This window comes from Hoplias malabaricus, chromosome 16 (assembly GCF_029633855.1).
Source record: "Hoplias malabaricus isolate fHopMal1 chromosome 16, fHopMal1.hap1, whole genome shotgun sequence".
Lineage (NCBI taxonomy): Eukaryota > Metazoa > Chordata > Actinopteri > Characiformes > Erythrinidae > Hoplias > Hoplias malabaricus.
The window spans coordinates 19,825,263-19,851,911 of NC_089815.1; the positions used below are offsets into that span (position 1 = coordinate 19,825,263).

At 38.2% G+C, this 26,649-nt stretch overlaps 1 protein-coding gene across 1 annotated transcript in view; it reads left to right on the forward strand.

Moving 5' to 3' along the window:
• unc13a (unc-13 homolog A (C. elegans)) overlaps window positions 1-24,730 on the forward strand; it is a 37,454-nt gene extending 12,724 nt beyond the window's left edge. The window contains exons 11-42 of the mRNA XM_066647932.1: window positions 19-112; window positions 875-921; window positions 1,957-2,035; window positions 4,380-4,454; window positions 4,556-4,775; window positions 5,123-5,350; window positions 5,809-5,950; window positions 6,231-6,400; window positions 6,825-6,940; window positions 7,099-7,262; window positions 7,829-7,982; window positions 8,110-8,178; window positions 8,585-8,674; window positions 9,004-9,138; window positions 9,290-9,423; window positions 9,792-9,877; window positions 10,188-10,314; window positions 11,010-11,106; window positions 11,503-11,646; window positions 11,738-11,815; window positions 11,909-11,932; window positions 12,106-12,183; window positions 12,309-12,397; window positions 12,582-12,734; window positions 12,988-13,111; window positions 15,792-15,821; window positions 16,768-16,824; window positions 17,351-17,431; window positions 17,828-17,975; window positions 23,645-23,737; window positions 23,825-23,984; window positions 24,437-24,730. Coding sequence (XP_066504029.1) covers window positions 19-112; window positions 875-921; window positions 1,957-2,035; window positions 4,380-4,454; window positions 4,556-4,775; window positions 5,123-5,350; window positions 5,809-5,950; window positions 6,231-6,400; window positions 6,825-6,940; window positions 7,099-7,262; window positions 7,829-7,982; window positions 8,110-8,178; window positions 8,585-8,674; window positions 9,004-9,138; window positions 9,290-9,423; window positions 9,792-9,877; window positions 10,188-10,314; window positions 11,010-11,106; window positions 11,503-11,646; window positions 11,738-11,815; window positions 11,909-11,932; window positions 12,106-12,183; window positions 12,309-12,397; window positions 12,582-12,734; window positions 12,988-13,111; window positions 15,792-15,821; window positions 16,768-16,824; window positions 17,351-17,431; window positions 17,828-17,975; window positions 23,645-23,737; window positions 23,825-23,984; window positions 24,437-24,728 — 3,778 coding nt within the window. The 3' untranslated portion in view covers window positions 24,729-24,730. The remainder of the gene's footprint in view (window positions 1-18; window positions 113-874; window positions 922-1,956; window positions 2,036-4,379; window positions 4,455-4,555; window positions 4,776-5,122; window positions 5,351-5,808; window positions 5,951-6,230; window positions 6,401-6,824; window positions 6,941-7,098; window positions 7,263-7,828; window positions 7,983-8,109; window positions 8,179-8,584; window positions 8,675-9,003; window positions 9,139-9,289; window positions 9,424-9,791; window positions 9,878-10,187; window positions 10,315-11,009; window positions 11,107-11,502; window positions 11,647-11,737; window positions 11,816-11,908; window positions 11,933-12,105; window positions 12,184-12,308; window positions 12,398-12,581; window positions 12,735-12,987; window positions 13,112-15,791; window positions 15,822-16,767; window positions 16,825-17,350; window positions 17,432-17,827; window positions 17,976-23,644; window positions 23,738-23,824; window positions 23,985-24,436) is intronic.
• The last annotated feature ends 1,919 nt before the right edge of the window (window positions 24,731-26,649 follow it).

Sequence of the window (26,649 nt, forward strand, 5' to 3'; positions counted from 1 at the left end):
CCTACTCTCTTCTGTCAGTGTGGAAAAGCACGATGAGCTAGTGGACCCTGCTGAGCGGGCCAGGGCTAACTGGCTACGGCTCTTCAGCAGGGTGCGCCTTCAACTGCAGGAGGTGAGTGAGAGCATCCTGTTACTGAAGCTGACAAAAGACAAGTTGGGGAATCTATTTCTTTGCATTGCCACTGTGTCACCTCAGTCAGCCAGCATCACTCCATTACTACTTTTGTTTGAAATGTTTTTATTTTCACCTTTCTTGCATGTGTTTTCCATTTAAAATATTCATTCTGTTGTTTTTTGAAATCATTTGGTATTTAGTTGATTTAGTTGATTGTTATTGAGTTTTCTTCAGAATTTTTATTTCGCCCCTTTTTTGTGTTTGTCTTCCACCCCATTGTTGTTTTGTGTTTTTCTTTTCTTTTCAGTTTTGTATCATTGCCCTAGCGATTGTCTTGCTCACCCCTGACTGGATGAGCTGTCAGAAAGGTGGGTATGTCTTTATGAGGGGGGGAAAAGCTAACCAGCCTCCCTGCTGATGAGTTTCTGCCTTCAAATTGGAAGATGGATTTGCAGTTGTGGCCAAATCATGATCATAGATAAAGTTAAAGCTGGCACACAAATCCGGTTTCATTATGTTCAAGGGCTGCCCATGACGTCAATGAGAGCAGCAGACGCACATCTCCAGGCCCCTTCTGGGTCCAATCACAAATACGAATGTTACAACAGAATTTGTCATCTAATGGGAACAGTACCCAATAAAATGATAGTCTTGTGTATTTCAAGTGGTAGTAAATGAAATGTTTAATGTAGTCTGCCAGAAATGATAGTGGTATTTGAGGTGACTCTGAGTTTGAACCTGTATCTTTGCTGCACGCAGGCCCGTGGAGAGACACCTGGACTGGCATCACTATTTCTACAAGCAGGGTGAGTGATTTTGGAATGGTAAAAAGTGACAAAAATAACAAAATACAAATATATTTCTCTTGGAGCTAGCAAAGTCTGTGACTAAGTATTCTCTTGGTACTAAAAAAAAGAAAAATGAATTTTAATTAAATGACTAGTAAAGCATAATGGGAAAGAAAAAGGAAACATTTGATATTAGGAGTGTCAGATAATTAAGACACACACATAAGTGTAGGAGTGTGTAGTTAATCACAATGGAACCTTTGAAAAATGTTATATTTGGTCCTAACATATAGATGTTCATGTTTTAACATAAGTGCATTTAACACTAGACATTACAAAGGACAAAATTAGCTTATTACTTTCAGTAATTCAGGTAAATTATTTTAGCTCAGAACAGTTTATTTTAGAGGCAGGCCATTTATGAATGCATTGCTTTGTATTCTCTTACATTTACATTTTTTTGTTGTGTGTGTTGGTCCCTTTTGAGGTGAGACCCAAAGCACATAGCATAGATGCCAAATAGTTAATCGTACATTTGTGATCACATAAAGCCAGGTCTCATAGGGTATCTATGTTCTCTTAATACACAATTTATGGCCAGCCCAAGGCACCACGGTTTTGCATTACTCACTAACAAAAGTAAATAGAAGGGCAAAAGCCTATGGACACCATCGTATTACTGTACACATATCACGTGAGCACATCTTAAAAATGTGCTGTTTTGGCTGTTACAAGGCCAAACCACAAAAAGACTTTCAAAATGTATTTAAAAAAATATCATTAAAGCTTTTTGCATTAATATATTTTAACATGTTATCTTTAAAACACTTAAAATTAAAATGTAAGAATAAATAAATAACACAGCATTGTTAAATGCCACCATCTGTACCAAGTGTACTAAAAATGATGAGTCACTATGGAGAGGGCAGCAGTGCCCTGCATAGGTAAGTGATACTCTCAAAAATGCATAAAAACAGTAAAGCTTAGATCAATTTTGTTTTAAGGTTTATTTAGTTAATATTCCTTCATCATTCATGTTTTGTCTTTGCTCAGGCCTGGAGGTGCTTTATACAGCATAGACAGCATGCCTGACCTGCGTAAACGGAAGGCCATCCCATTGGTCCGAGATTTGGTGAGTCATATTTAGTCATCGCATTCTTGCTCAGCTCAAGGTTCACACAAAAACTGCACAGTCATTGTATTAACTGTTGCCCAGTAGAGCTAAATCCTTCATTGAAATGGAACATGTTTCACAGTCATGATTTGGTCATTTTTGCTGCTGGCACTGACCATCATTCAGGATTTATTCTGTTCTGGAGTATGACTAATGAGTTTTGTTCACTATCACATTCTTTATTTTCTTGCTTTAGTTTTGGGCTCTGTTCAAGAACATATTTCCACTCCCTGCTTCTTTACCTTATTTCCTCCTCTGGCCTACTTTTTGAGCTTGATGTTTGTGCTTTTTTCTTGATTTTTCTTATTTCCACTTTTACAGGCCATTCCCTCTCCTGTGGTCTTATGGTCTCCTGTGTGTTTTATTGAGCCTGTGACTTGCTTACTTCTATGATTGATTCAGTGCAGATGGAATAGTATATGAAGTTGAACGCCTCCTTTCTCTCTTGCCTTCGCTTGCATTTTTCCCCTTTCTTTGCAAAGTCATGTCTTTATCCTAAAACTTCTCACATGTGTCCAGGCCTAATTACATCTAAAGCTGTAAATCACTTGTAAAGGTGTGCTGGTATAACATTTTAAAATTGACCACATTATATTAATTTCAACAGCTTTTAAAGAAATGTTGTTGTAAATTAGAGAAATCCTAATTGGTCAGGTAATTCCTGGATCATTCTGAAAATAAATAGCTGGGATGTTGGTCTTCGCCACAGAAATATATATACACACTGTATTTATATATTTATAAATATATGTTTTTATTTTTTTTTTGTTTTAAATCTCCTCTGACTATACCTTCTGATTTATTTCATCTGGTCAGTACCTACCATCTCAGGTTATGTATTAATAGTCTCACAACAAATACTAAAATAATGTGCTTTACCTTCTTTTGAAAGAAAAATCTAGCACCATAATCAATTTGATATTGATTTCGCTGTGAATGAACAATGACGTTTGCTACATTATTATACACAGGCTATTCCAAAACAAGGGTTGTAATAACATGATTAAAGGAAGAGACCACAGGCAAACTTGTTCATCTCTGACAGCTTTCCTTGTTTTCAAGCAAGTATGACTCATGCGACCACCCCTGGCGGAAAAGGAACACTCCTGACTCTTAACTTCTTCTGGCTAAAAACTCAAACTGAGTACTCTCGAATCAAATAGATCACTTCTGACACAAATCCTGTAGCATGCAATGTCAGAGCAGACAGCAGCACCACTCTGGGCTCTTACTCCGAATCCCTCTTGAAGAGTGCGAAATATTAGCATACCGCACTAAATAGTCCAGTGGTTTGTCTGCTTTAATCCAGCTTACCGTCAACCACAGGAGCTGTCAAAGCTGGAGCTGACCGGCCTGACAAGAACATGTGCTGACAGGAACAGGATTAAAATGTGTGTCAAACACAGTTCATGTAGGACACAAAAGACTGGCTATCCTTCTCACCTATTTCTTTTTTCTTAACACCCTTCCTCCTCTTCTCTACTTTCACAGCCCTTTTTTCTCACTTTCTCCTCACTCTGTCTATCCAACTTACCTTTATTTTGCTGTCACACAAGCAGTTTTCAGAACTTGTTCATTTGAGAATCAGACAGTGTATATTGCTTTATGATGACTTAGCACCTCTCTCAGATCTCTCAGAGACTTTAGAAAGGCTTTTTGAAAAACGTCTGTCTGATTTCTATTGTTATGTGCTATGATTTTTTTTATATATACAAAAAGGGCTGTGACTTCTGGAATGTTGTCTTTGAAATAATAACAGTTGTTCTTTTTTCCTTTTTCCTCTCTTGCCCCATACCTCTCATCTTCAACAGGCAATGGTGAGTTGAGAAAATAAACACAGTAATAAACAACCCCTGCCTTCATATTAAATTCTTGTACATTTCCATTAATATTAACATAAAATAGTATTATATTTTTATGATGGTATAAAAGGGTCAAATAGCACTTTGTATTCTTTATATTCTGAACAGAAGATAAGGGACCACTTTTCATTTATTTAATTTCTGATGAATTATTACAGAAATTAGTTTTAAAAAAATAAATCAAATACAACAGGGTCTCCTAATAACCGTACCAACAAAACTGTCACCAGCATCATTGATCAAAATTTGACTGTGCTCTTCTGACTCTCTCTATCATTTACTGTTAAATATTCTTTTCCTGGGTTGAAAAATATATTTGTACTAATTTGTTGCAACTGGAATTTAATGAACTCAACTGGAAAATAAATACATTAAGGATGGCATGTAACTTTTGACAAGTACTGAATGTAAATATTATTTTCTATGCCTTTCTCCTCCAGTCTCTTGTCCAGAACTCTCGCAAGGCTGGAATCACCTCAGCTATGGCTTCCAGCACTCTCAACAATGAAGAGCTGGTATAACCACATGCTATTTTACTCTTTTCTTTTTCTATACATCTCGCTTCATCTGGCATTACCATCATTTCTTACTGACTTGTGTTGTTTTGCCTACGTAGAAGAGTCATGTGTATAAGAAGACCCTCCAGGCTCTTATCTATCCCATATCCTGCACCACACCTCACAACTTTGAGGTGTGGACAGCCACTACACCCACCTACTGCTACGAGTGTGAGGGGCTGCTTTGGGGGATTGCACGGCAGGGAATGCGCTGTACAGAGTGTGGGGTTAAATGCCATGAGAAGTGCCAGGACCTGCTAAATGCTGACTGTTTGCAAAGTAAGCCTGTTAAATTTGTGGAGCAAAATATCACTGAAAATGTGATGTTTCTTGGTCTTTGTAGAGACATGGCCTCTTTTTTCTTTGTTTACCAAATGAGAATATAAGACAGAATAGAAAGTCTGTTACAGTTTATTACAGGTATTGTTTGTTGTTCCTGCATTGGATATCATAATGCATTTTTGCATGTATTCTGAATCTAGGCAGTTTCTGCTTTTATCATCTGAATGGAAATGTTTTGAAGTTCACTAGTGACTTGCTAATGATGATCAGTCGATTGGTTTTCGTCTTAATGCATGCTCTCTCCTTTCATATTCCCTCCATTTTTTTTATTTGCTGTCTTTCAGGAGCGGCCGAGAAGAGTTCCAAACATGGTGCAGAGGACCGCACACAGAATATCATTATGGTGCTAAAAGACCGCATGAAGATCCGAGAAAGGAACAAGCCAGAGATCTTTGAGCTAATCCAGGATGTGTTTGGAGTAATTAAAGCCACTCATGTTGCCCAAATGAAGCAGGTCAAACAGAGCGTCCTGGATGGAACATCAAAGTGGTCAGCTAAGATCAGCATCACAGGTCAGGAGTCAACTACAAACACTGTCACACACATGCTGTTCTGTGACTGTTTATGTACAAAAAGGATTCTATGACCCAGGTTATCTGTTGAACTAATACAAGAGTAACCATGTAATTTGCCTGCAATTTGGGCAACCAACAACTGATTGCATGGGTTGGAAATCAATATTTTAATGTTTTTAGTTTTAGGCATTTACATCCTAGTTGGTTTCATGTGCATTGTAGTTGCTATGTTGATTTTATCTGATTCTCAGATGCAATAAAAAAATAGGTGTAAGTAAAAATAAAATTGTATATGTAATTGTAACAGTTAACCATAACGGGGGTTGAAACCTGTATCCAAGTCATTTGGATTTTGCAATGAAACACATGATTGCTTTTGATGCAGTAAAATATTGATATTAATGCTGATATGAAGGAGTAGTCGAGCAGCAGCCTAAATGCATTTTTCTTCACAGTGCTATGCGCCCAGGGCCTCCAGGCCAAGGATAAGACTGGCTCTAGTGACCCTTATGTCACAGTGCAGGTGGGCAAAACCAAGAAGAGGACCAAAACCATCTACGGCAACCTTAACCCTGTGTGGGACGAGTCCTTCAATTTGTATGTGTTTTTTTTTTTTTTCATTCTCAAACTATAACTTTCTCATCTGCTTAAGACACACTCAAAATTCAGAATTATGTGTCAGGTTACTAGATAACTTTCTGTGAAGTCATAGCCTAGGTTAAAACTTAGGTTACACAGTTGATTATGTGTTTATAAGTTGGGGTAAATTGTGAATTTGTAGCAGGTGAAAAATGTTTAGTAAAATAAATTGAGCTTCTGTGGAAACATCTTGGTCTGAGAAAATGTGAATCAAGCCCATTCTGATCTCTGCTTTTAGCGAATGCCACAACTCTTCAGATCGAATCAAAGTGAGAGTGTGGGATGAGGATGATGACATCAAATCTCGTGTGAAGCAGAAGTTTAAACGAGAGTCAGATGACTTCCTGGGGCAGACTATTATCGAAGTTCGAACCCTGAGCGGAGAAATGGATGTCTGGTACAACCTAGGTAAGTCAAGAAATCTCGGGTTTGTTTGCTGATTGTGTGCTGATAAGGAAACAGTGAGTGAGTAATGAAGTACATATATACAGATATTATTCCTGATAATAAAGTTTTAGAAGTAGAAACTGAGACTTGATCAACCTGTATTAACTTTTCAGCGAAATATTTCTTTATACGGTACAGATTCAAAGGAACACAATGTAAGACTCATGGGGCTCTCTAGAGAAGTCCATTGTTCTAAAGTTAATGGGGAGGGAGTTCTGGTTTTCCAACATTTCTGTTTTATAAAAAACATTTTGTTTAACTAGTTTATATATTGTTTCATTGTGCATTTATGAACAAAATTTGAAACACATGGCACAATGGCAATCAAAAAGTTTTGTTGGCTGCGTGTTGCCACTTCCATTTCTTTGGTCTGCTTCTTGTTCAGACAAGCGTACAGACAAATCTGCTGTGTCAGGAGCCATCCGCATGCATATCAGCGTGGAGATTAAAGGAGAAGAGACAGTGGCCCCCTATCATGTCCAGTACACCTGCCTACATGAGGTCAGTGTACCACTTGACTCACATGAACAGTAAACAATACAACAGTGTAAAAGAACTGATATAATTTGCACTTGCCAACAAGACTTAAAAATAAAGGTCTCAATAATAAGGTCCCAGTAATTTTTACTTTATTTATAATCATCTATTTCTACACACAGAACCTCTTTCACTATGTGACGGACATTCAGAACAATGGTGTGGTGAAGATTCCAGATGCTAAAGGAGATGATGCATGGAAAGTGTACTTTGAAGAGACGCCACAGGAGATTGTGGATGAATTTGCTATGCGTTATGGAGTGGAATCTATTTACCAAGCCATGACGTAAGCTTGTTTGAAGACAATAACGGGAATCAGTGCCATTTTGTACTAAATATAACTGCTGAGTAGAAGTAGGTTACCCAGCCCAAGCTCAGCCAGACCCAGTAAGAAAATTGTTCTGTCTGATACATAGAGCATGTTGGGTGAGTGTTTCTTTTCAGTCAGTTTGACCTTTTGTGTCTGTCTTTCAAGGAACACTCCTTAAGCCTAATCCTCTATTTTCAGATTTTTTTTTATTCCATAGCTTTTGCACATACATATGTATGTCTTCTTAAGCAATCTCTCTCTTTTTCTATGTCTCTCTGCTGTCTGTTAGAGCTTAAGAGGAGGAAGAGCATGCTCTTGCACTTCAATAACAAAACAAAACTTTGTAAAATCTCTTAACATTAGTAATTGCGAAGTTCAGCTATGGTTTGGGTTTGAAATTTAGTGCTGTTATTCAGGACAGATAAGGTTCTTGGTATGTTTTACAGATGTCCTTTAATTTCACACCAATGCAGACTTCTAGCATGGAGATATTCTCTAAAGTAAAGTCAATGAAAATGGTTTTATTTTTTCTTTTGCATTAGACACTTTGCCTGTCTGTCATCTAAGTACATGTGCCCAGGAGTGCCTGCTGTGATGAGCACTCTGCTGGCAAACATCAATGCCTACTACGCCCACACGACTCAGGCCACCAACAACGTCTCTGCCTCTGATCGCTTTGCTGCCTCCAACTTTGGGGTGGGTCATTCATAGGCAATTAATACATACCGTACATACACATAAACACTATAGACAGCCACTTGAATAGAGGTAATGAGCAGTGAAGTCTTTTTTTAAATGTTTCTGGGTTATGTTTTTCATACAGAAAGAACGCTTTGTCAAGCTTCTGGACCAGCTACACAACTCACTGAGGATTGATCTCTCAATGTACAGGGTACATTATACCCTCCTCATAGTTGTATCACTCTCTATAATTTATCCTCACTAACTCAGTCTCTCTGTCTCAGTCTGTGCTGTTCTGTATCTCCCTATCTCCCTCCCACTCTCACTTTGACTGTCTCTGAGGGCTTTGTTTTAACCACAGTAGACATATTAGTGTGGAGTTCCCCCAGTTCCCTGCAGGCAAAGGAGCTCTCTGCTCTATGCTGTCTGATCATAAGAATAAAGATAATAAGCTTGTGGAGCTGACAATGTTAAAAAATATTCAAGGCCATAAAAGATGGACTGTGGAAATTTTGTGAAAGAAATTATAATGACTGTAGGGAAAATACTGTTGTATTTCCTGAGAACCAGCTCTTCCAAATAACATACTGTTTATTATTGTCTTTTAAATGTCACAGAACAATTTTCCAGCCAGCAGCCCTGAGAGGCTGCAAGACCTCAAATCCACTGTGGACCTACTGACCAGTATCACTTTCTTCAGAATGAAGGTAGGTCACCTTCTGTCACAGTACATGACACAGATGTGGTTTAACTTGAGTCCTTCTGTTTGGGCAGTGAATTCATAATCATTTCATGTAATAATTCTTTGTGAGATAGCCCTTAGAGGCATTTAACATTTCAAATGATTTGCACAATGAAAATTTCTGACTTTCTTATTTTCTTTTGAAAAAAGACATTTTAAAGGAGCTGCCCAATACCAAACAATATATCAGTCAGGTCCTAATTTTACCAGCTAATTCAGCATGCTTGAAAATTTGTGTTATGTATATTCAAAATGATTTAAATCATGATGAATTACACCTGTGTTTTTCCCAAGGTCCAAGAGCTTCAGAGTCCCCCTCGTGCTAGCCAGGTTGTGAAAGATTGTGTGAAAGCCTGCCTCAACTCCACCTATGAGTATATCTTCAATAACTGCCATGAGCTCTACAGCCGCGAGTACCAGACTGACCCGGTGAGGTGCTACTCTGTGATGCACCAATCATGCTTGACCCTCGGGCACACTTTTTTGTTTAAGAAGTTTCTTAGGATTTTGGTTGTAGGAATAAAGTGAATTTTCATTTCTAGTTGTGGTACACTTAATTACTAATTATTTTTTGTAACAGTCAAAGAAAGGTGAAGTTCCTCCAGAGGAGCAAGGTCCAAGCATCAAGAACCTGGACTTCTGGTCCAAACTCATTACACTTATTGTGTCCATCATTGAGGAGGACAAAAACTCTTACACACCTTGCCTTAACCAGTGAGTTTCTTGCCCTACTAACAACAAAAGCAGTGAGAGATTACTCACTATTGCCCTTTAAAGGTTTACTAGCACCAGACAGAAGTTAAAACCCATAACACAAGTGATTAAAATTTTGCAGTATGTTCATAGAAAACTGAAACCTGATTTCTGTAGAAAATAAATGCTGTGAGCTTAAATAATTTTAAAAATCTTTCATTGTTTATACATCAGAATATTGCATACTTTTGTCTTAATGTCCACCTTCTGTTCACTCTGACATGACTCGAGTTTTAATGATTAGTTCTTCTACAGAACTCATGAATATATTTTGGACACTATTTTGGACATCCATGCTATATTTTATGATTTATGATTGGTCTTGTCAGGTTTCCCCAGGAGCTAAACGTTGGGAAAATCAGTGCAGAGGTCATGTGGAACTTGTTTGCCCAGGACATGAAGTATGCCATGGAGGGTGAGTCTTAGATTCACCATGCCTGTGTCTGTACTGGATTATTTATGTTAAAGCTATAAACTGAGGGCTTCAAATAACTTATTATACACAGCTTGTGAAATCACAGGATTTGGTTCAAGCTTAGCAGGGTAAATGACCACAGACTTATTGTTGGTTTGTTTATTTTACTAAAGGCTGTAAAACACCCATGACAGTGGGAAAGCTTTTTGCCTCTGATTTATGCTCTTGCGCTCTAGAATTGTTATGGCTGCAATCTGTGTCAACACAGTTCGTAATGAAGTGCCATTGTCTTCACATCTCCCACTTTTAGAGCATGAAAAGAATCGCCTATGTAAGAGTGCTGATTACATGAACCTGCATTTCAAAGTGAAGTGGCTCTACAATGAGTACTGCAAAGACCTGCCTTTCTTCAAAAGCAGAGTGCCAGAGTATCCAGCGTGAGTGGCTTTTGTCTTTAGTTAATATGAAGTTGCTCTGTGTTGATGCTCCTACTAACTTGAGCCCCTTACCCGCAGACACAGTACCTCAAAATATTTCGGGAAGAACTTTTTGTGTGAACGCAAATGTCCGTCATACTTGTTCTAGACATTACCCAGAGTTTACCATGGTAGCTCCCTAGTACAGTGTCTGGTTAATGTCCAAGTGAGCCCATGTGTGAATAGAGTCAGTAATGTTCTAGAGAATTCTGTGACTTCGTGCTTATCACCTGCACATCCTGCGCAGGTGTTGTGCTATGCCTAAAGTATGCAGAATATTTCCACCAGTGAGAACGCATTTGACACTGAGAATCTCCAGCTGTACACTACATGTATTTTCCGGAGTTCATATGTACAAACAACTTTCACTGATAGATATAATACTGAGACCACCTTTCATATATTTAGCATGCAACTATATGGTGCTCTCTCAAAGCCATCACCATGTTTTTCACACCAAGAAAAGAGCAGAAAGCATGTGTTTTAATCACGTAACAAAAACTTGCACAGAAACCTGTAAACAACTAAATAGATTAACATGAATGTGTTTACTTTTATCTATTCCCATTCTTTCATGTGACCTGCTTTCTGTTTTAAAAGTTTATTTTGAGAAGTTGGCTAAATGTAAAGTTTTTGTATTGTGTTGTCTTGTGCAGGTGGTTTGAGCCTTTTGTCATCCAATGGCTGGATGAGAATGAGGAAGTTTCTCGAGACTTTCTACATGGAGCTTTGGAAAGAGACAAAAAAGATGGCGTAAGATTCTTATGTTTTTACTACTGATCATGACCATTTATATTTCTGCCTAAATGCATATATACTTAGCCACTACTAAGGTCTGAAGTAGCTTTGATAATCTCTGGCGGATGTACCATTCCCCAGTCCTCTACAGGATACTTCATAGTGTTTAATGAATTGGCCACCCTGCCATTCCAGCTCATTCCCCAGCCAACAGCTTTTCAGTTCATTTTATTTCACCTCTGCCCCCTTAGAGAGTCACAACTGCCTCCCCTCAACCCAATTACTCCCAGACAAGAGAAATCACACCTGGTGGTATCTGGCCACAAATAGCCTGCTGGACATTCTGGCTGCAAATCTTCCAGAACTTTCTTTGAACAGCAGTCTCTTTTCTTTTTCATTTTTCCCCCACAGTACCAGCAGACTTCAGAACATGCTCTCTTCTCCTGCTCAGTGGTGGATGTATTTTCCCAGCTCAACCAGAGCTTTGAGATCATTAAAAAGTTGGAATGCCCTGACCCACAGATTGTGGGACATTACATGAAGAGATTTGCAAAGGTGAGCATATCAAAAAGGACCAATCAAAAGATTGAATGTTAGCACAGTCAAAGTTATGAGTTTGTATGTCTTTCTGATTTTTATTTTACAGACAATAAGCAATGTGTTGCTCTCATATGCTGACATAATTTCCAGAGATTTCCCCAATCACTGTACCAAGGAGAAAGTGGTAAACCTCAAGCTTTTTTTGGTAACATCTTTGTATTCTTACTTTATCTCTGAGTTTTCTTTGTAACACATTTTCCTTTTTGTTGAATTATAGAATGCAAAAGATGGAGCTATAAAGGTATGTCTTGACTCAGTTTGAGTAATCTGGTTTATGATTTGTATTTTTTATAATTTGATTTAAAAACAACAACACTGTTAGGGTGATGCTTAATGCTTTGATTAGATGATTGTTTAATTTGCTTATTTAGTAATGGGTCATTGACCTTTAGTGACATTGTCATGTTTCCATAGCCGTGTATCCTCATCAACAACATTCAGCAGCTTCGGGTACAGCTGGAGAAAATGTTTGAGGCCATGGGGGGCAAAGATGTAAGTCACCATCAAGAATTCTGGTGTTTAGTTCTGTTGTCCTGAGATGATCGATAGGAGTAGCTGAGCAGACTTGTATTTTGTGTGATCAGTGGTGTATTTAGCAATGTTATTATTTGTTTCAGCTGAACGTTGAGGCCAGTGATATACTTAAGGAACTGCAGGTGAAGCTCAACAATGTTTTGGATGATCTGGCCAGGATTTTTGCAACCAGGTAAATTAGACATCTACTGATTATGGTTCATTCATCAAAAAAGCGTAATACTTTTTTTTTTTTTTTTTTTTTTTTTTTTTTTAAACCATTTACTAAATTGTCGACTATAATTAAGATTTTTTTTTTCTTTCACCTCTGCCTCTGCACATTTAATTCTGAGTAATGTAGTGACTGCCTTTTTCAGTTTCCAGCCCAACATAGAAGAAAACGTCAAGCAGATGGGAGACATTCTGAGCCAAGTGAAAGGCACGGGCAATGTTCCAGCTAGTGCCTGTAGCAGTGTGGCCCAGGATGCAGACAACGTGCTGCAGCCCATCATGGACTTCTTGGACAGCAAGTGCGTTTATTCTACCGATAAACTACCAGTAATATTAATTCACCATTGCATTGCTTAATGTTTTTACAAATGGTCTTTGTAATTATTTTAGACATAAAAGCATTTTAAAAAATAACAGCACTGTACTATAATGAGCTGCTACATGGCTGATCCCAGATTAGTAGTTCGTCTGGGGTGCTGGATATGTGTGGATATGTGGTGGTGTTGTTTTTTTTCACTTTTGCCCTTTCTTCACCTTTTTTGCACTGCTCAGCCTGTCACTGTTTGCTAAGATATGTGAGAAGACTGTTCTGAAGCGAGTGTTAAAGGAACTCTGGAAACTTGTCATGAACACCATGGAGAAGACCATTGTCTTACCACCTCTAACTGATCAAACGGTGAGGGGCTTTCTAAATGAACCAAATGTGTTTTACTGCCCTATGCCACTAATGAATGCTACTATTTAACTGAGGTATTCTGTGGTGGTAACCGATGTTGAAAATAGTCATTAAAATTATGAAGTGGGTGTTCATGTCTTACTGAACATTGTATATTGTTTCCTTTTATGGATCACGAAGACCATCACAGCCGAAGAGCAATGGGGACTTGCCCTATAAATGTACCAGTAATGTTCCCTGTCCCCTGGCCCAAATACGCAAACGAAACATTCTTCCATTCACCTAAAAAAATCAATAAGGGCCAAGAGAGTGCACCATTATCATCCTAACACTCGCTAAAGGCTGCTCTTTGTTCTCCAGATTGGGTATTAACTGTTATTGTCCATAGTTTAAAAACAAAAACACCTATTTATGACTATGGACATGGAATCAGAGACCAGCCTGATCTTCTTTTATTTGTGTTTATACATCTGTTCTTATTTGTGTTGTGATGTTTTTTTTGTTTTTTGTTTTTTTTTTTGACAAAAGAGCCCCATGTCGTTACTCTGAATCCCCAGTTTTTGGAATGGTTAAGGCTAATTAAAGCTAATTGCTGAGCACTAGCCCTGTCCCTGTGCTAGTGTTATCACTGAAACTTAATGTGAGAAATCCAGAAGACCTGAAACTAACATTTTTACACTACTCAGGAAATCATTTTTGATGTTGATGCTGCTTTGCCTTGATGTGGGGCTCTTCACTGACCCTTTTTTTCTGGTTATTATTACATTCTCGCTCGCCCCCTCGCTCCTCCTCCACAGATGATAGTAAGTACGGCAGCATTCCTCTCTGTGCGTCTGTCTGTCCTGCAGTCCGTCAGTGCCGGGTTCCCCCACCCCCTTCCTTTTCCTTTCTGCTCTATGTGGCTGCAACAGTCCCGTCCTGTCCCATCGCCCCCACACCGCCCCATTCACTGTGTCCTCATCTATCCTTTACATATCTTTATCTCTCTGTCTCTCTCTTTCATCTGTTCTTTTCATCAAAACATCTTCCTCTCGTTACCAGCTGAAGTGGCCGCAGCATGGTGCATTCCTGGTAGACTCGTACAAGACCTTCCTAAACTTATCCAATCTGGCGGCCCTCCACACTTCCTGCAGTTCCCCTCAGACCCTCTATCTTCTCCTTATCCCTCTCTTTCACCTTCACTTTCTCCTCTGGAAGTGGCACCTTCTTTCTCACGCTTCCACTGTCACCTGTTGCTCTCCTGCATCACGTGGCGGGTTTTTTTGCTGGGTGGCTCCGGTGGTGGTTTTGTGGTTTTGGTCAGTAGTTGATGACGCCCTCCCCCACTCTCACTTGTTTGAAACCCTCTCTCCCCTGTCGGTCCGTTGCTTGCGTCTCAAACTCTCGATTCTGACTTTCCAGTCTGTGCTCTCTGCAGACTTTGTTTTGTCAATCTTGTCCTGGTATTTGGTTTTGGTTATGTTCTTGAAAATGATTCATTTTAAAATGGCAGGGCATCCCACTGCTTTTGTGTTTTAATCCTAGCAATTCTTTTATTTCTGAAATGATTCCTTAATGTTTATTTTATATTTACATGTGAAGTTGAAAACAATTAATAATATGGGGATTCTTCTGAACTTTTCTTTTTCCAACTGACATTTTTTCTATCATTATTATTATTATTGGGTTTATTTTTTGGTTGGTTGTTTTTTCTCTTATTAGTTTAACTAACTAATTTTTTTCTGGTATACTTTTTTGTTTCCTCACTTGCAAATGTCCTTGAAATGATTTTGAATGGTTCTACCAAGTTTTCAAATTTTCTGCATAATTAAACAGTTAAGGTGTCATTTAATTAAAATGGACTCCTTTAGCATTTTGTTGCACAATCTCCCTTTATAGAGAAACTACCCAAGTGTTATGAACCAAATGTCTAAAGAGTTTAATGCTTATAAAAGCTCAGAAAGCTCACAGAAAACTCTTACATGAGATAGCTGTAAATATGTTGCCTGATGCCATTTGTTTTTATGATTGTTTTATTGAAATAATATTTGAGCTTTGAGAACATTTTTTAACATCCATTTGTGGCAGAGAATTACATTTATGGTATCAGAAGGCTTCTGTCACTATTTTACCATGATCGACCTTTCATGTAAACTAATTTTAGATTTTTTAGCAAATGTAATTGTTATGTTACTACCACCGTTATAAAGAAGTCAGAGTTGGTGAGTTTCTCTATGAACCTTTTTACACAAAACCACTTTTTTTTATTTATTTATTTTTTTTTTTAATTATTCATTACTGTTTACATCTGAACAATTTAAATATATAGAAATTTGGATAAGTCGGTAAATTTCCTCTTAAATGTATTTTTATCCCACACTATTTTTTTCTTTGCTTATTTGGGAAAAAGATGTTTCTGCTTAGATATTTCTACTTTTTAATTAGGTTGTGCTGCAGTGATATCAAGTCACCAAATCAGCAGTTGAACCTCGTCAGAGAGAATTTATCTTGAAAATTGGACTTTCCCTGAAATTGTTAGCATCTCAAATAAAGACACTTATAATATTGTTTGTATTCATGCACAAATTTATGTTATCAAATTAATTTGATTGGCCTGTCAGTCTGTCTGTCCCTGTCAGTCAGCCAGTGTGAGAAAGGTGGAAGCACTTCTGGAGTTAATAACGCTGTCCTCTCTTCACAGGGCAGGGTGAAGCTTGCTTGTCACAGTGATGTAAGGACAAAACCCCTCTAGTTCTTTGTCCTGTCTTTCTTATTCTCTCTCCATTTCTAAATGTCTCTCTTCTCTGTGTCACCTGGGTCCCCTGTCTTCAACAAAATTGATTGGAAAACACTGGTTTCTCACCCTTGTTTGATCAGATTCCTCTTAGCAGTAGCTCTCTCCATCCCAACATCCCTTTTCCATAGCAGACTGAATGTTACAGGCTTCCACATAGCATTCAAATCCATAAGGATAGACCAGAAAGTGCATGCTTTCATGAAAGCTGTTTTGGAGCCATGGACAATGCGTTAAGAGTCCATGTTGGTGTCAATGATTTACTTTTGGAACATTTCTATTGTTCTAGAAATACAGGGTTATTTCTGTTGTATACAGTATGCCGCATTCTGTCTTTATTTAATGTGTTTTAGTTGAAGACATAAGATGTAAGCATATGGACACTGGCACGATGCTAAGGTGCACAAGCCTTATTTTACTAAGTGATATATCCTCACCAGTGTATCATCCAGCCGTAGATACCAGATATATCACCAGAGCATTGTCGCAGAGGCTGTGGACCTAATGGATCTTATAAATATTTCAACTCTCTCTCTCTCTCTCTCTCTCTCTCTGTACAGTCAGTTGTGTTTTTTCTACATACCTAGTTTACTGTCTTGCATTGCATTCCTTAAAGGCTATGCCTGTTTGTGTGAGGGCGTGTGTGAGGAAAACTCTTGTAGGTCTAACTGAACTGTGTGTGGTCATGTATATGTTTTAGAATGTGTTTGCGTCTGACTTCTTCAACTGTCCTTTGCTGACCTCTGTAATGTGGCATTTTTGTTTTACTCATTGTTACCCTCCATAACATCACTAATGTGCTCTCTATCTTTCTCTCTCTCTCTCTCTCTCTATCTTTCTTTTATTCTTTTGCGTTTTGCCTATTTGATTCTTTCTCACACAGGGTACACAACTGATCTTCAATGCAGCCAAGGAGCTTGGCCAGCTTTCCAAGCTAAAGGTGATTAACTATTACTTTATTAACCATTATTAACTATATACAAAATTAAAAGGCCTGTATCATTTGTAATGATTCCTTCTTCCTTTTTATATACCATGTTAAAATATTAAAACATATTATTGACTTGCTTCTGCATACAGTGATTACATTGAGAATCTGCTGCAAAAACGGTCTGAATTTATTGTTTTTATGGAGTCATAAAACCATTTATCCAACTAGTCAAAAGCAGCTCACATTCTTGCTAGGGTCTTAAGGAGTGTTTTAGCCCAGACTCAGCAAAACTGCCTCTTTAAGTCTGGGGTATAAAGAGAGTTTTGAAAATGGTTATCAAAATGATTTGTGACTGTTTTGCCACATAAAGCCATGCAATATAAATTGACTATATAGAAAAAGTCTAATACAAAGAAAATGTAGAATATTAGCCCTTTAACATATGTGACTTTAGTTATCCAATCGATATATCTTAGCAGTTATCTGTAATCTGTAGGGCCCCTGAAGCATAAGCAGTGTGGTTTTTCTTTAACAGGAGCACATGGTGCGTGAGGAGGCCAAGGCCTTGTCACCTAAGCAATGTGCAGTCATTGAGTTGGCCCTGGATACCATCAAGGTAAAAACTAAACTTGTTATAAAAATTACATACCTCAGAATATTAGCAATAGGCTCAAGTTTCTCTAGTGTATAACCTGATAATATCAGTGGAAGTGCTATAATATCCTCTAAATATTGTTGATTCAAATTTTAGATGTACATCTAGATAATCTGAGAGCCAGACTGAACACTTAATAAAATACATCAGCATTTTTTAAGACAATGTTTTTTATAAATATTTAAAAAAAAAAAACAATTAATGAGCTTAAATGTTGTGTCATATTTCATGTGGATTTATCTAATGCCCTTCCTGTTCTATATATGTATATAAATTGTATGCTGTGTGATATGAAGTGTGTACTGTAGAATTTGCTGTTTCTAGCCACGTTGCTGATGCTTATTCTTCATGTTGCAGCAATATTTCCATGCTGGAGGAGTAGGACTGAAGAAAACCTTCCTGGAGAAGAGCCCTGACCTGCAGTCTCTTCATTATGCCTTGTCCCTCTACACGCAAGCCACAGACAAGCTCATCAAGACCTTTGTGCAGTCACAGAACGCACAGGGTAAGATTTCTTCTGTCCTTCTCCTTCTGTGATTTGGAGGTAAATGTAATTTTTACCAGTGATTTTCAGTGCTTTTAATCCAGTTCCATATGAGTCGGTTTTATAGACTGCATGCTAAGTATGATTAGGATTAAGTAAAGTTTTACCTATTATAGAAAGAAATGCTACAGTATACCCAAGTGTTATTAATCCAGAGAGAACTGCCATGCCATAAATATTCTGTCACATCAAGTGGAAAAAATCTGAATTTAGAATTTTACTTATATAAAAAATATATGAAAATCGTTATTCAAATTGTTGCGTGTTTTTCTACCTAAAGTGTTACTCCACAAACATTAAAATATGAACTATTTGCTAATGACACGGAAAATGGCATACTGCATTCACTTAACTTATGATTGAATTTAAACTTTTGTACTTGTTAGTCCCTGAACGTATTAAGATTTTTGTGTGTCAGCAAAGCATAACTCAAATAGCCACGCCCATTTCTGTTATCTTTATTAAAGGTTGTGTCTTTCTTTCCCTTAGTAAAAACATTACACCACAACTTTCTAAAACAAGTCCTATGAAAATAGTTCATAAGGCACTGCTTCTCTGAGAATATACCACAAGATAATATATTTTAATGAACCACAAGAAACTGTATTTTAATGAATGACCATTCCAAACTAATGTAATTACTTAAATGCTTTTATTAATTTAAACACAGGTTAAGGCATCGGATTGTAGTAAGTGTTAAAACACTACAGACTTTAATTTGATTTCTACAGAAACCTAAAACTCAGTAAGAGTTTAAGAGTTGAATTGCTGGTTTATTTTCTCTGTATATATTTATGTATGTTTATCTTAAACTTTCTTTCTCTCAGCCTTGCCTCTCTCTTCTTCTTTTTATCTGTATCTCTATCTATGCAACTCTCTTTGTGTCTGTATCTCTAGCTATGCTTTTTATTTCTTTAATGCTCCCTCTCTTTCCTCCTGTTCTATTCCCCTTCCCTCTCCACCAGTTCATGGAGGGAAGGGGGTGAGGTTTACCCATAGCGAGGATGTGTACCCCGAGAAGGGTACGTCTACACTGGGCCCAGTGCCCTGCACCACCAAGAATCAATCCGTGACCCACCCGAAACCATCCTTTCCCCCCCAATCAGATCATTCACATCCCATTCAAATGGACCAGTCGCATGCTCTGCAAGCCCCCATATTCCGCCCCCAGAGGCAGTCTCGGTCAGCCTGACCACCTTGTGCATGTACAAGACCTTGGGACTGACTTGCTGTATGTGCACATACATCGATTGGTCATGTATATTGGCACTACAGAAGAAAGAAATCCCAGAATGAAGTGTGTGCTTTTGAATGGCAGAGAATGAGAACTGCACACACACTTCTGCAGTGTGAGATGAGCACGTGCACTGTGCTGAAGGGGAGCCGTGACTCATGACTGCTTGGGTTCTGTTGCGTGCGTGTGTATGTGTGTATGGGTGGAAGAGTGACAAGCAAGCGAGCCGAGACAGCAAAATGAGTGAGAGATTCTTCTACAGGATTTTTTGGGGTTTTTTCTGATCACCCCAGAAAACTGTGAGCAAGTTCTATCCACCACTGGATCATGGTTTTAGTTATATATCTCAGACTCTCAAAACAGTTTAGTTTGGCTACTATTCTCTAGGAAAAAATCAGAGCATCATCAAATCTCTCATTTCAATAGGATTCAATATAATAATTCTAGTGTGAATACACAGTGTAATTAATTTTTTTATTGATTATTAAGAGCAGAGAGTTGCAACCATGCATGAATTCCCATAGTGTTCTGGCATGCACGGAAGTCTCAGAAACAGTATTTGTGCTTTTTATAGTTTTGTTGTGAGGCTTCTCACAGATTCAATACATTCAGGTCTTCAGTTGCTTGAGGGGGAACAAGTTATTTAATGGAATAAATAATGCAAAACCTTTGTAATTACTTTTCTTTTTACCTGTGCAATGCAAAGATGCAGACAGAATGCAAACCTCTGCTATCCCATGAATTAAAGCTCTGTGGTAACATTTTTCTTGTTACATTACATAGTCTGGGGATATATTTTATAGAATTTTATTAAAATAAATACAGACTAATGCACCAGAATGCATTAGGCATGCATTTGTACACCCGTTATGCTTGCTTATATTGCCATCTGATTCCTGAATTTGACTAAATGTTGAAGTGACAGTAATGGGTACTGACTCAGTGTGTCCAAAGGCAGGGTCTGTCCTATGTTCCCTCCCCCCTCCCCAACCATCCACCCTTAAGCTTCACCCTTTAGGCAGCCAAGCTTGTAGAAATCACGATAGTTGGTCCCATCCAATCAGAAGGGGCTTCTCAAGTCAAGTGACTGGGCTGTCCGTCTACATCAGTGTTCTGGGTTTCCTGATTGGCCTTTGAGGACCTTTAGGACCTCATCACTGCTGGGGCTCATGTTGCTGAATGCACACTCAGTAATATTCTCTCTTGCTTACACTGCAGTATGTAGCCTTGAAGCAAGAAAGCAGACATTAGCCACTTGAACAGTATCTCTGAGCAAGCTGATGTTTATTTCTTGTGTGTGTTGTTGCTTTCTGGGCAACATTGCATTGTTATGCTGACAGTCAAGGCAAAAGCTGCACATAGCTCCTCAAGAGATTTTCTGTAAACAAGGAGAGCAACAACAGCCAACAGACAAAAATGAGAAACTCCAACTCCACACACATGAGAAAAACTGTGTAAAATTCAGTGTTTAGTGATATATAATACAGAATTAATAATAATAATAATACAGAAATAAGTAATCTTGTGAGCATCACTGTGCCAAAAAGCATTCTTGTTCCAAAACTTAGATTGCGGATTGGTTGCTTGAATTGCATTTTAAAGGCGAGCTATTGGCAGCACTTTTTGTTTAATGTGTTACATTTTTGGTCTGGGCCTTGAGATTTTTCAGTTAGATTCAAACCAACATAGCATGTGTAAAAGGTGGCTCAGACTTATGGAAGATTTTTTTTTTTTTTTAAGAATTTAAATGTTCCAGCACGTGAGGAAATCACACCTGTTCGCTTTGAAATATCTTTATTACCCCTATTGTGAAAATGCACACCGAGCCTGTCAGTCATCCCATCAGGGTGGGGCCAAAAACATGCTCAGCTGGAGCATAGTTAAAGCGAAGTGGTTGAGGAGTTCATAGCTACTGCTACAAATGGACTAATGGAAATAATGAACCAAAATCTGGTCCAATCAAATGTGGTGGTCTTGGTCCAGAGCAAACTAGTCAGTGGTCTAGTTTTAGTCCATTTAATTTAAACATTTTTAGCCATTCATTTTGAAGGTTTTACATTTTCGCATTCACATTTTTACCCATATTTTATAAACAATATAAAAAATATCTTAAAATTATGTAAAAGTTAAAACATTTTAACATCCAAAATTATGACATTTTTTTTGTCAAATAAATCTTGCATTTATTTAACGTGGATATGTTAAGCTCAAAGTGCACTGCAGAAGGTACTTGGAAACTGAGACTGAGTTGAGACGGAGTGTTTCAACTCTATGATTCTTTGGCCAACATTGACACCATGCTTAAAGAAATGATTCTTTGGGAGTCGACTCCTCTTCTCTAAGTACATAAACATTGACTTTATTCCTCCCACTCTCATTATATGCAGAGACTGTGCTCAGCAGAATGGCTTTGGAACAATATTGTGAAAAATATTGTACATTTCAAAGCAATATCTGCCCCGTGTCGCAGGACTGTGAGGATTTTTAACAGAAATTTAGAGTCGACTAATGCCACTTTGGGTCAAAACTCCTAAAGGAAACCCTCTTTCTTCCCTATAATCATACGAAACCAAGGCAGAAACTGCTGTGTATTCTTTGTGCTGTTTCTGAAATGATTCGAGTGTGGTTCTAGAGTCATCTGATCAGAAGCTCTGTGAACAGAGAGCAGCAGGAAAGGGAAAGGTGAATAAGCCTCGTCACCCTGACAACAACAAACAGCCAGAACATTTTCCTGTTTTTAATTCTTGCAAGTTGCTGTTTTCAAATCTTAAATCTGAGTGTCCTTTACCAAACTTTCACTTTATTATTCCTTAACCAAAAATGCAATGTGTGTGTGTGCGCACGTGTGTTTGTTTGTTTTTTATTTGTGAGAGCACACACTTAAATGTGTGTGACATTTTTCATTACTTATGCATGTATCGATATATGGATCCACTGGAGTCCATGGGCATAACACGTTGAACAGTCTTCCTGTCCCCTACTGGGCAGACTTAAGCAGGATCTGTTTGCATGACAACTCTTCCCTCCTGTCCCAACATCAGTAGCATGGAGCGCAGGCCTCAGCAGGACTTGGGATCCTTCTCACTCTCTCTCACACAAAAATACACATCCTGGCAGAGGGATGGTATCGGCTGCCTGCTGACCATTCACTAATTGGACGACTCATTTTTGGACTTGATTACCCACTACAATGGTGCAATCAAAAATATCAAGAGAGATGATAAAGAAAGAAAAATATACAATTTAAAATTACAACCTTAACAGCTCAGAACGTTCTCATTTTTTAACTGACAGACTGACAAAAATTAATTTAACACATTTTAAAAATTTCTGAAGGATTCAGTCATGAAGATACAAATGGCCTGTAAATTAGACTTATATGTCTATACTTTCATATTTGGGGAACAAACATACTGTAAAGATATAGTTTTTGGTTTTCTTTGTAACAATTTCTAAGCCCTGGTTCTCTCATAGCACAGTGTGGCCCTTCTACAAGCATGCCAGTCAGCTCCACATGTAGGGAAAGCTAGGACCAGCCGCTCAGGGGTGGTAGGTCTGTTTCTGGAAGTCTGAGCAATGAGTGAGAATGAGAACAATCTGGCATGTCCCTGCCTGCATTTGAGCTAAAGGAAGGGAGTCCTGTGAAATGCCCTGCCTTCTGCTGTTTTGAGTGTTAGAACCTCCAGATTCCTTCCCATGGTGCAGACCCCCCACCCCCTGCACAGACATAGTGAACTTCTATAGCATGTGTGCCAAAATAACAACATCTCATTTGAAGTTTAATTTAAAGTAAATATATGATCCAGTTTGGTTCTTTTGGTTGTATTTGGATGTTGCATGCCTTGGGAGAGTATAAGGAATTTACTTGAGATGTTGTCACCTAGTGGATACATTTTAAAGTCTGATGCTCTTTAAATAGATACTAAAATAAAGCATACATTTTGTGAAAGCTCTGAAGTATGTATGTGGATCCTATTTGAGGGATTAATAATTGGAAGGCAGATGCTATAATGCCTTGAATATTGCAGGAAAAAAAGACTCAGTAAAGAGGTTAGGGAAAAAACTCTAGTAAAGAGGTCACACTGTTGATTTATGAGCTGTGATATAAAATTATTTATAAAAGTTGCTGAATGTATTTTAGAGCTAAAAAGACTGAAAAATATGTCTCAGTAAGCAGAGAACTGAGGTCTTTAATAAAGTGTTTTCTGGCAGAATTTGACCCAGAATGACAGTGTCCTCCATTTTTGGTCAGTCATGATCAAGACTATGCATTACCACAGAAAAACTTGTTAGACATTTCCCTAAAACACACACAAGCTGATTGTTAAGACAGACCAAAGAGAATGTGCTAAAGTGAGAGACTTTGTGTAATTGCTTCTCTCCCAAATCTCCCCAGGCTCCGGTGTAGAGGAGGCTGTGGGAGAGGTGTCCATCCATGTGGAGATCTTCACCCATCCCAATACTGGTGAACACAAGGTCACAGTGAAAGGTCAGTGGTAGTGTTGTGTTGTTGTCTGGATATGTAAAACAGAAGTCCATATTTGTCTTATATCAAAGGAAACTGCTCTCTTTGTAGTGGTGGCTGCAAATGACCTGCGGTGGCAAACATCGGGTATTTTCCGACCCTTTGTGGAGGTCTACATCATTGGCCCTCACCTGAGTGATAAGAAGAGGAAGTATGCCACCAAATCAAAAAACAACAGCTGGGCTCCCAAATACAATGAAACATTCACATTGTGAGTAAAAAATACATTACTGCTTGTTTAGCATCCTTTTCTAGCATGCTTTGAACACATGAAGTGATCACAGGTTTCTTATATTCCAAAGCTGTAATACAACATTACTGGCACTTTATTTGAGTCACACTAGTATTTGAAATATTTTTCATTTAATATTTGAAGTGAAAGATGAAGGCTTTAATTTAAATAACATGAATCACATAACATGTTAAATTGAAAGCAATTGGCACAATATATTAGGTGTAATCTTACATTTTAGAATAGGTGTAGCAGGTGTATTCAACAAATACAACAAATTTGACATCATTAAACATACAGCATGAACAGAAGTCTTTATCTGTAAAAGATCATGCATATTTTGAATGTTTGCACACAGCAAATTTCTGATACACTCCTTCTGGTGTGCATTTTGGTGACAGTTTTAAACAAAAAGACTATCTTTTGAACAGCACTCTGAGCAACGAAGTGGGTCCAGAATGTTACGAGCTTCAGGTGTGTGTGAAGGACTACTGCTTTGCGAGGGAGGACCGGACGGTGGGCATGGCCGTTCTACAGCTGAAGGATGTGGCAGCACGGGGCAGTGTGGCCTGCTGGCTCCCTCTGGGCAAACGCATCCACATGGATGAGACAGGACTGACCGTGCTGCGCATCCTCTCACAACGCAACAACGATGATGTGGCTAAGGAGTTTGTCAAGCTCAAATCTGACCAGCGCTCAGCTGAGGAGGGCCGGGGGAGTTAAGTACAGGTGTTAAGTACAGCATTGTGAAATCACTGCCCACCTCTTATTTGTTGAAGTGTTGCACTAACACAGACATCTAATCTGCACACAAACACACTACAGAGAGCGAAGTCTACTCTCCTCACCCCAATAAGGACCAAAAAAAAACATTTTGTCCGCTGGATAGTAATGCCTTGGACACTGCCATAGCCTGCCAAGAGACTTGCCTGACAAGCATAGTTTGGCACCTAAAATGATACAGGCACAAAAACTTGTATCTCTTTAATACTTGATGTTTGTGATGTCCTTGATTTTTAGAGTACATATTATACAAACTTCATTGTTGAAAGTTATTTAAACATTGATCTCGTCATTCATATAAAAAATATATTAAAAGTGCAGATATTCTATCATATTAAAATATAAAGATCAACAAATAAAAAATATATAAAAGGTTATTTTTACTGAAAGACATATAAATGGATCCTTAAGTTCTTTTCCAAATTCGATTGGGAAGAGTAATAAGCAGAGATACGTCAGTCTGAGTGAAAGCAGGGTTGCCAGATGTAGTGCCATTGATGCCTCCCACCTCCCCATTCCCGATCCCCCTTCCCTAAAGTCTGTTAATGATGTCTGATACTCTATGGAAACCTCTTCTGTAACTGCCTTGTTCATTTTGTCAATCATTCCTGCACCTCCTTAAGGGTGTTTTAATGTCAGGGTATTTATCTTTTGCTCTCAGTGTGATGTCTTTCTCCTCTCCTATAGGGCCAAAACCTCCTGCGGTTCAACTTTTTTGAAAATTATGCAAACTTATAGGTCAAGCACAACAAGACTATTGTAAAGTGATACACTGGCTTGCAGTGGACATACTGTGGACCAAAATCATCTCACAAAGCAGAGACTACATTTCTTTACACCCTTCATGCACTGATGTGAATTATAAAAAAGAAATGACTAGGCTGTTCTCATTACAGTGCTCTTAAAATGTGAACTTTTCAAATGAGCTGTCTAGGCGTGTGTTGGATAGTGTGAAGTGCCATCTGTTTTTCGCTTGAAATGCTACTTTACTGTGCATAAGTCAAAGGAGGCTTTATTTAACTAGTAGTGTAACCACATCTACGCATAAAAAAAATGATAAAGCATGTATTTAACAGAACTCAGAAGCCTCTATAGCCACAAATAACCGATTTTTCAATATTTAATGTTTATGCCCAAGGTTTACCTGCATTCCAGCATTCTTGTCTTCAGTTTTTCATTGAAATCTGCAGGGATATTTTTAAAAAGCTCTAAAGTTCAGTTTTAGAAGTTTGTTGCATTTTCTGCTTCACGTGATTCAAGTAATCCATCACACATTCAGTGACACAGAGGTCTGGACTTTTTTGAACTTCAGAAACTCTATTAAATGAAATCTAACAAGTTGAAAAAAAAGCTCCTGAAAAACAATGGGTTAATCAGTTTTATAAATGAAATTTCTCTGAATTCTGCATGATACTGTAGAGAAATATAAATGACAGCTAGTGTAGGCAGTTGATCACTAGTTCAGTTGTACTCAATAGGCAACAAATCATCAGAGACAACAAAATATTCACTCCCCACAATCCATCAAAATGTTTAACTTCATGTCATTTCATCATCAGTGAGTTTGTGCATTTGTGATTGTCAGGAGTTACTTAATAGATCAACAAAGGTGGGTTTTACACAAAATATAATGGCGCCTTTAAAATGGCGCTCGGTAAAAAGAAACTTAAAGTGAAAACACTAAGGGTGAATGGACTGAAAAATATGCATTCATTTATCTCGCTCATTTCACCCCTCTGGGCTTCCAGCTCTGTGGCACTTAGACTCCTATCTGAGTACACCTGGACTAGAGAGCTGAACGAAATCCAGGTCTCAATAACTAGCCCTGTACTACCTCTCATTTATCATTACCACCATTAGC